Source organism: Physella acuta, unplaced genomic scaffold, assembly GCF_028476545.2.
Source record: "Physella acuta isolate Inbredline_101_S28 unplaced genomic scaffold, ASM2847654v3 ptg000453l, whole genome shotgun sequence".
In the NCBI taxonomy this organism is placed as follows: Eukaryota; Metazoa; Mollusca; class Gastropoda; family Physidae; genus Physella; species Physella acuta.
The window spans coordinates 295,892-305,905 of record NW_026731972.1 but is presented as its reverse complement, the minus strand read 5'-3'; the positions used below and the strand labels follow the sequence as shown (position 1 = coordinate 305,905).

Below are 10,014 nucleotides of genomic sequence, written 5' to 3'. Positions count from 1 at the left end.
GGCATTTCTATTTGCCGTGTCAGCGAGGGTATGCCAAATTTATCTGCTGTGAGGGTATCAGTATGTTAATTCTATCTGCATTAAAGGCATCCGTATGTCAATTCTATCTGAGGGCATTAGTATATCAATTTTATCTGTTGTGAAGGCATCAGTATGTCAATTCTATCTGAGGGCATCGTCACTTCTATCTGCTGTGAGGGTATCAATATGACAATTCTATCTGCATTGAAGGCATCAGTATGCCTTTCTATTTGCTGTGAGGGCATTAGTCGAACAATCCTGCCTTGTTATCAAGGCACTATCCAGAAACTTCTGCCATGTATCCGGGCTCTGCCCTCAAACATGCTATCAAAGTACCTTTCTGCACTTCTGCCCTGTCTGGGCACCACTTCTGCCTTGTCTGGGCACCACTTGTACCATATGCCAGGGCATCACGCTTCCACTCCACTCCCGTCAACATAGAGGCGCCAGTCTGCCCTGACAGCAAGATAAATGTTTGCCACTAAGTTTAACGGATTAGCTCGGCCTAGCTAAATCCCTCTTGTAATCGGCCTTCGATTAAAGTACAATAAAAAGTAATGAAGAAAACTAACAAGACTTGAAAGGAGCACGGATACTGAACCTATTTATAGCAATGTCATGCTATCAAGTAGTGGGGGAAACCCAATCGGAAAAACCCAATTTTTGCTGTTTTTCAAATTTTAAAGAAGAAAATACTTTGTTGAAGTGCCAAATTAGCGACGAGATGAAATAAAAAATATATTTGATCGATATAGATCTTATCTTTTATAAGTTGGCGGTTTAAAAATTAATAGTTCAACAATTGATTGTAAAACCTTGCAAATAATTTTTTAGACGACTTAGATGTTATTAGGTTTTAAAAAATTGTTTGAGAATTGTTTTAATAGGGGATTAACACTATTTAAAAAGATACTATCCCAAACTACTTGTGGCTAACGACGTACTTTAACTAACATTATTGCTAGAAAATAGTTTACATACCCCTGACCTTAAGCTTTCACCTAACTCACACATTTAATCCTAGAATACGAACCAGAGGCGTCGCGAGGCGGGGGCAGGGTGCGGACCGCACCGGGTGACACCATTTATGGAGGTGACACCAAGACATAAAAAATGCAAGATTTTTAGCATAAATATGTTTTTTTTTTAAAGTTCAAGGAATGGTTAATTAGATTTAAAAAGTATTTTAAATACATACTTTCGATCCCGACAAGGGAGGGGGGGGGGGAGGAGGAGGAGGTGACACCATGACCTAATTATGCAAATTATAGAGAAAAAAATGCTACACCCTGTTGTATTAACAACCGATTATAGATAAACATCATTAGTATTAAATGCAAACAATTTATAGCTTTTACCCGGGTGGGGGGGGGGGGGGTGACACCAAATGCAAAATTTACAGATAAAAGTAATTGGTGGGGGGGGGGGGGGAGATAACACCATGAGGTGCCGCACCGGGTGACACCCGACCTAGCGGCGCCAATGCTACGAATTAATACCCGACCACCACCTTTACTTTTCTTACTAACCTAAAGCCAACACATGGTAAAGTTACAAATTGCAAGCCTGACAAAATGTAATTTTTAAAAATATTTGTTTCGGCCAAGTTTTTCGACAGAACGACAAATAGAAATGCTAGTTGAATTGGTCGATAAAATAGTTCAAAAATGTCTTTTAAAGCTTTAATTTAAAGGACTTACTTATAAGTTTTTAGTTTGAATCTTTTTTATTAATTTTTTAAAAATGTTTTCAAATGAACTTGAATTTTTAGTCAGTATCCCTGTTTTAAAAAAAAGTTTCATTTTGTTTACCACATAGGATACGTGTGGAGTAATTTGTGTGGCCGGTGGAGTAATGTGTATGGCTGGTGGAGTCATTTGTATGGCTGGTGGAGTAATTTGTGTGGCCGGTGGAGTAATTTGTGTGACCGGTGGAGTCATTTGTGTGGCCGGTGGAGTCATTTGTATGGCCGGTGGAGTAACTAGTGTGGCTGGTGGAGTCATTTGTGTGGCCGGTGGAGTTATTTGTATGGCCGGTGGAGTATTTTGTGTGGCCGGTGGAGTCATTTGTGTGGCCGGTGGAGTATTTTGTATGGCCGGTGGAGTCATTTGTGTGGCCGGTGGAGTATTTTGTGTGGCCGATGGAGTCATTTGTGTGGCCGGTGGAGTATTTTGTGTGGCCGGTGGAGTCAGTTGTGTGGCCGGTGGAGTATTTTGTGTGGCCGGTGGAGTCAGTTGTGTGGCCGGTGGAGTATTTTGTGTGGCCGGTGGAGTCAGTTGTGTGGCCGGTGGAGTTATTTGTATGGCCGGTGGAGTATTTTGTGTGGCCGGTGGAGTCATTTGTGTGGCCGGTGGAGTTATTTGTATGGCCGGTGGAGTATTTTGTGTGGCCGGTGGAGTCAGTTGTGTGGCCGGTGCAGTAACTAGTGTGGCTGGTGGAGTCATTTGTGTGGCCGGTGGAGTTATTTGTATGGCCGGTGGAGTATTTTGTGTGGCCGGTGGAGTCAGTTGTGTGGCCAGTGGAGTAACTAGTATGGCCGGTGGAGTTATTTGTGTGGCCGGTGGAGTCATTTGTGTGGCCGGTGGAGTCATTTGTATGGCCGGTGGAGTATTTTGTGTGGCCGGTGGAGTCATTTGTGTGGCCGGTGGAGTAACTAGTGTGGCTGGTGGAGTCATTTGTGTGGCCGGTGGAGTTATTTGTATGGCCGGTGGAGTATTTTGTGTGGCCGGTGGAGGTGGCCGGTGGAGCCATTTGTGTGACCGGTGGAGTTATTTGTGTGGCCGGTGGAGTATTTTGTGTGGCCGGTGGAGTCATTTGTGTGGCCGGTGGAGTAACTAGTGTGGCTGGTGGAGTCATTTGTGTGGCCGGTGGAGTTATTTGTATGGCCGGTGGAGTATTTTGTGTGGCCGGTGGAGGTGGCCGGTGGAGCCATTTGTGTGGCCGGTGGAGTAATTTGTGTGGCCGGTGGAGTCAGTTGTGTGGCCGGTGGAGTTATTTGTATGGCCGGTGGAGTATTTTGTGTGGCCGGTGGAGTCATTTGTGTGGCCGGTGGAGTTATTTGTATGGCCGGTGGAGTCATTTGTGTGGCCGGTGGAGTAACTAGTGTGGCCGGTGGAGTAACTAGTGTGGCCGGTGGAGTCATTTGTGTGGCCGGTGGAGTATTTTGTGTGGCCGGTGGAGTCATTTGTATGGCCGGTGGAGTTATTTGTATGGCCGGTGGAGTTATTTGTATGGCCGGTGGAGTATTTTGTGTGGCCGGTGGAGTCAGTTGTGTGGCCGGTGGAGTTATTTGTATGGCCGGTGGAGTATTTTGTGTGGCCGGTGGAGTCATTTGTGTGGCCGGTGGAGTATTTTGTGTGGCCGGTAGAGTCATTTTGTGTGGCCGGTGGAGTCATTTGTGTGGCCGGTGGAGTCATTGGTGTGGCCGGTGGAGTCATTTGTGTGGCCGGTGGAGTCATTTGTGTGGCCCATGGAGTCATTTGTGTGGCCTGTGGAGTAATTTGTATGGCTGGTGGAGTCATTTGTGTGGCCCATGGAGTCATTTGTGTGGCCTGTGGAGTCATTTGTGTGGCCGGTGGAGTCATTTGTGTGGCCGATGGAGTCATTTGTGTGGCCGGTGGAGTATTTTGTGTGGCCGGTGGAGTCATTTGTGTGGCCGGTGGAGTAACTAGTGTGGCTGGTGGAGTCATTTGTGTGGCCGGTGGAGTTATTTGTATGGCCGGTGGAGTATTTTGTGTGGCCGGTGGAGTCATTTGTGTGGCCGGTGGAGTAACTAGTGTGGCTGGTGGAGTCATTTGTGTGGCCGGTGGAGTTATTTGTATGGCCGGTGGAGTATTTTGTGTGGCCGGTGGAGTAACTAGTATGGCCGGTGGAGTTATTTGTGTGGCCGGTGGAGTAACTAGTATGGCCGGTGGAGTTATTTGTGTGGCCGGTGGAGTCATTTGTGTGGCCGGTGGAGTCATTTGTATGGCCGGTGGAGTATTTTGTGTGGCCGGTGGAGTCATTTGTGTGGCCGGTGGAGTAACTAGTGTGGCTGGTGGAGTCATTTGTGTGGCCGGTGGAGTCATTTGTGTGGCCGGTGGAGTCATTTATGTGACCAGTGGAGTCATTTGTGTGGCCGGTGGAGTAACTAGTGTGGCTGGTGGAGTCATTTGTGTGGCCGGTGGAGTTATTTGTATGGCCGGTGGAGTATTTTGTGTGGCCGGTGGAGTAACTAGTATGGCCGGTGGAGTTATTTGTGTGGCCGGTGGAGTAACTAGTATGGCCGGTGGAGTTATTTGTGTGGCCGGTGGAGTCATTTGTGTGGCCGGTGGAGTAACTAGTGTGGCTGGTGGAGTATTTTGTGTGGCCGGTGGAGTATTTTGTGTGGCCGGTGGAGTTATTTGTATGGCCGGTGGAGTATTTTGTGTGGCCGGTGGAGTCAGTTGTGTGGCCGGTGGAGTTATTTGTGTGGCCGGTGGAGTAACTAGTGTGGCTGGTGGAGTATTTTGTGTGGCTGGTGGAGTCATTTGTATGGCCGGTGGAGTTATTTGTATGGCCGGTGGAGTATTTTGTGTGGCCGGTGGAGTCAGTTGTGTGGCCGGTGGAGTTATTTGTATGGCCGGTGGAGTATTTTGTGTGGCCGATGGAGTCATTTGTGTGGCCGGTGGAGTCATTTGTATGGCCGGTGGAGTCATTTGTGTGGCCGGTGGAGTCACTTGTGTGGCCGGTGGATTTATTTGTGTGGCCGGTGGAGTCATTTGTGTGGCCGGTGGAGTCATTTGTGTGGCCGGTGGAGTCATGTGTATGGCCGGTGGATTTATTTGTATCGCCGGTGGAGTCATTTGTGTGGCCGGTGGAGTCATTTGTGTGGCCGGTGGAGTCATTTATGTGACCAGTGGAGTCATTTGTATGACCGGTGGAGTAACTAGTGTGGCTGGTGGAGTATTTTGTGTGGCCGGTGGAGTATTTTGTGTGGCCGGTGGAGTTATTTGTATGGCCGGTGGAGTATTTTGTGTGGCCGGTGGAGTCAGTTGTGTGGCCGGTGGAGTTATTTGTGTGGCCGGTGGAGTAACTAGTGTGGCTGGTGGAGTATTTTGTGTGGCTGGTGGAGTCATTTGTATGGCCGGTGGAGTTATTTGTATGGCCGGTGGAGTATTTTGTGTGGCCGGTGGAGTCAGTTGTGTGGCCGGTGGAGTTATTTGTATGGCCGGTGGAGTATTTTGTGTGGCCGATGGAGTCATTTGTGTGGCCGGTGGAGTCATTTGTATGGCCGGTGGAGTCATTTGTGTGGCCGGTGGAGTCACTTGTGTGGCCGGTGGATTTATTTGTGTGGCCGGTGGAGTCATTTGTGTGGCCGGTGGAGTCATTTGTGTGGCCGGTGGAGTCATGTGTATGGCCGGTGGATTTATTTGTATCGCCGGTGGAGTCATTTGTGTGGCCGGTGGAGTCATTTGTGTGGCCGGTGGAGTCATTTATGTGACCAGTGGAGTCATTTGTGTGGCCGGTGGAGTCATTTGTATGGCCGCTGGAGTCATTTGTATGGCCGGTGGAGTCATGTGTATGGCCGGTGGATTTATTTGTATCGCCGGTGGAGTCATTTGTGTGGCCGGTGGAGTCATTTGTGTGGCCGGTGGAGTCATTTATGTGACCAGTGGAGTCATTTGTGTGGACTGAACTGACGGATATCATCGCCAGTGGGGGGACGTTTGTAAATCATAAAGTGTTAATAATTTTTTTTTTGTCATGTAAAGGCTGAACGGTGGTTAATATTGCCTATGTAAACATTGTGTGAAATGTGTTATCGTATATGGTGGTGTTGTGTTGTGTGGAATTTATTATCGTATATGTTATTATTGATTATGGTAATTAAACTGTATGAGGTCAACTATAGGTACAAATACAAGATACATATAGTAAGCAAAATAAACATGAAAAAATAATAGTGGATATACATAAACAGAACAAACCACAATTAATCATAACAAAGTACTTAAGAACATAACAAACCACATAAAAACATAACAACCGATACAGGAACAAAATAAACTAAAGAGGAACATAATAAACATAACAAAACACCGCACACTACACACATATGTAACACATTACATATACAAATTAACAGCTTGACATAAACATTACAAACTACGCATAAACATAACACAACTACACAAACATAACTAACTACACATAAACATAACAAAGGCATATAACGCAATTATACTTCAAACTAACAAGAGCAGATACCGTAGTACACATACACCATACAAAAATGCGCATGAACATATCAATAATAGTAATATGGTGAAACGTACAGTGCTATACAAACACAATGAAACAGATACATCGTGACTACACGGGGTGGGGGAGCAAGGGGGGGGGGACAATTCTCTGGTGCAGTTGTCTGCCATCATGGAGCAAAACAATGATGAAATACTTTCCTTGTCTAGACGATCAATTTCCTGTTTAACACCAAGTTGAACCGGAATAAAAAGGCCGGCTCGATCAAGTTGAACCGGAATGCTAGCCGTGCCGTAGCTATTGAGTACATTGTTAGAATTCATTTCCTCGTGTCCGAGTCATTGTCCCCCCCCCCCCCCTCAGCTCGTGACGTAGGTCCATGACAACCAGAGTGATCGTCCCTGATTTAATCTGCCGTGAAGAGGGAAATTTAAAAAGTTGAACCTATGATCAAACTTTTATTTCACTAATCTCACCGCATCAATAATTCTGGCGTCGATTAATTAGAACTTTATATTTTATTCATAAGCAAACGGTCGTTGTATATTTATTTTTAAACAGTATTTGAAGGAGTATTGACTTCTACGTAACGTATAAACTAATTAAATTGTACATAAATTTTGGATAGGTCTGTATAATTGTAGACAAAATTTGTGGTCGATATTATACTTAAGTCTAGCGTCAACTGGGGATAGGAGAGGTTTATAATGTCATCAGTAAGCAAATTAATTAATTTTTACACATTAATCACATCGTAGAACGTATGGAAATGGCTGGGTGATTGGTTTTAAAAGTTTACTTTTAAAACATTCATCAGGACAAGTTAAGTTTAGTTGACAGGTGAGTCTAGTTTGACAGGTTAGTTGACAGGTGAGTCTAGTTTGACAGGTTAGTTGACAGGTGAGTCTAGTTGACAGGTGAGTCTAGTTGACAGTGAGTTGACAGATGAGTCTAGTTGACAGGTTAGTTGACAGATGAGTCTAGTTGACAGGTGAGTCTAGTTGACAGGTGAGTCTAGTTGACATGTGAGTTGACAGGTGAGTCTAGTTGACAGGTGAGTCTAGTTGACAGGTGAGTTGACAGGTGAGTCTAGTTGACAGGTGAGTCTAGTTGACAGGTGAGTCTAGTTGACAGGTGAGTTTAGTTGACAGGTGAGTTTAGTAGACAGGTGAGTCTAGTTGACAGGTGAGTCTAGTTGACACGTTAGTTGACAGGTGAGTCTAGTGACAGGTGAGTCTAGTTGACAGGTGAGTTGACAGGTGAGTCTAGTTGACAGGTGAGTTGACAGGTGAGTCTAGTTGACAGGTGAGTCTAGTTGACAGGTGAGTTGACAGGTGAGTCTAGTTGACAGGTGAGTCTAGTTGACAGGTGAGTCTAGTTGACAGGTGAGTCTAGTTGACAGGTGAGTCTAGTTGACAGGTGAGTTTAGTAGACAGGTGAGTCTAGTTGACAGGTGAGTCAAGTTGACAGGTGAGTCTAGTTGACAGGTGAGTCTAGTTGACAGGTTAATTGACAGGTGAGTCAAGTTGACAGGTGAGTCAAGTTGACAGGTGAGTCTAGTTGACAGGTGAGTCTAGTTGACAGGTGAGTCTAGTATCACAGGTGAGTCTAGTATCACAGGTGAGTCTAGTATCACAGGTGAGTCTAGTTGACAGGTGAGTTGACAGGTGTGTCTAGTTGAAAGGTGAGTTGACAGGTGTGTCTAGTTGAAAGGTGAGTCTAGTATCACAGGTGAGTCTAATATCACAGGTGAGTCTAGTATCACAGGTGTGTCTAGTTGAAAGGTGAGTCTAGTTGACAGAAGAGTCTAGTTGACAGGTGAGTCTAGTTGACAGGTGAGTTGACAGGTGAGTCTAGTTGACAGGTGAGTCTAGTTGACAGGTGAGTCTAGTTGACAGGTGAGTTGACAGGTGAGTCTAGTTGACAGGTGAGTCTAGTTGACAGGTTAGTCTAGTTGACAGGTTAATTGACAGGTTAGTTGACAGGTGAGTCTAGTTGACAGATGAGTCTAGTTGACAGGTGAGTCTAGTTGACAGGTGAGTCTAGTTGACAGGTGAGTTGACAGGCGAGTCTAGTTGACAGGTGAGTTGGCAGGTGTGTTGACATGTGTGTCTAGTTGACAGGTGAGTTGACAGGTGAGTCTAGTTGACAGTGTGTTATCAGGTGTGTTGACAGGTGAGTCTAGTTGACAGGTTAGTTGACAGGTGAGTCTAGTTGACAGGTTAATTGACAGGTGAGTCTAGTTAACAGGTGAGTCTAGTTGACAGGTGAGCTTTAGGACAGGTAAGGTTTGTTGCACACAACGTATATCGTGGAAAAAAACAACAATTCTCAACAAAAATAGGAAAGGTTGAGAAACGATGTGTATCTTAAAACTGGTACAAATGGTAGGACGTTGAACTATCTACAGAAGGCTTTCGATCGAAACCACTTTGCAACTATTTCGATTATTTTCACCATCTGCTCTCCCACATTCAAAAGTTAAACGTCTCCCACAGCTTGGTTGGTTGACTTGAGCATGACACAGTCATCTTAAGCTGGATGACATCAAATACAGAGACTTCACTTAATCCTCTTTACTCCTTGTGGAGCATAGGGCCTCAACCACAGCCTTCCATTTTGTCCGGTTTCGGCTGTTATTTGTCTCCCTGTCTTTATTTTTTTCAATGACTTCGCCTCCAAAATGCACAGTATTAGATGAAAAATACGCGTTTATAAGTTTTGGCTAGGACACGGTTTTGTGGTGGCTAAGTCCTGGTTAAGTCCTGGTTAAGTCCTGGTTAAGTCCTGGTTAAGTCCTGGTCTAGTCCTGGTCAAGTTCATTTCCTGTCATGGCTTAGTCGTGGATAAGTTCAGTTAAAGGCATGATAAGGAGGTAGTTTAGTCCTGGTTAAGAGCCGTTATTTAAATGTGCCATTTAATTTAGCACAAGAGAGTGACCAAACAAAAAACTTTTTCTCTAAATGTAGTTTTTTTTTTTCATGTGTGTGCGCAAGATGGTAGGCCTTTATAATAAAATAAGCCTATCGAGAGGCTTGTTTTGTCCGTATGTCGGTAAGCCTGTATGTAGACAGGCCCATCGAGAGGCTTGTTTTGTCCGTATGTCTGTAAGCCTCTATCTAGGTAAGCCTGTATAAAGACAAGCCCATATTGAACCTGTGTTTTCTTGTATGTAGACGAGCCCGTAGAGAGGCTTGTTTTGTCTGCATGTAGGTAAGCCTGTATATAGACGAGCCCTGTGTTTTCTTGTATGTAGACCAGCCCATAGAGAGGCTTGTCTTTTATTTTATTTTTTCCCCTTCCCCCTGGACCATAAAAAACTTTGCGGCTTGCCCGGCCGTGCTGAAGTGGACAGATGTCAAGCAGCGCCACAGGCCAGTGAATGTCGCGGGCCTAACTGCTGGGAACTTCACGCTTGGGAAGGTTGGACAGATTCTATTTCCCTGCTGTGTGGCCGCCTGCTTCGATCAGCTCCGCTTGGCATGCTCACACCCAACAGCACAAGCAGCGAGTTGCCTCCCCTCAATCCCCGCATTCAAAAACTATCGACTGGAATAAAGATCTCAAGTCTGCAGGGGAAATAACCCGTGATATCTCTCTACTAAACCGCAGGGCCAATAGCGACGGATAAACCATCCTCCCACTTCTGACAGCTTATCGCCCGGCTCGACCAATGAGATTGCAGGAAACGAAATCGGTTCGGCCCCCAGCGCGTGAAACGAAAGCTGGGTCAATGATGGCGGACAGAATTAATGGTGAAGGCTGGGAAAT

The 10,014-nt window shown here is 45.5% G+C and overlaps 1 protein-coding gene across 1 annotated transcript; it reads right to left on the bottom strand.

The window, feature by feature from the left end:
• Window positions 1-298: 298 nt before the first annotated feature.
• LOC131943317 (filaggrin-2-like) lies at window positions 299-5,691 on the bottom strand. The gene is made up of 4 exons (XM_059303355.1): window positions 3,405-5,691; window positions 2,929-3,244; window positions 1,845-2,683; window positions 299-477 (listed from the first exon to the last, which is right to left on the bottom strand). The coding sequence occupies exons 1-4, from the start codon at window positions 5,689-5,691 to the stop codon at window positions 299-301; spliced, it is 3,621 nt and encodes a 1,206-aa protein (XP_059159338.1).
• Between the last annotated feature and the right edge of the window lie 4,323 nt (window positions 5,692-10,014).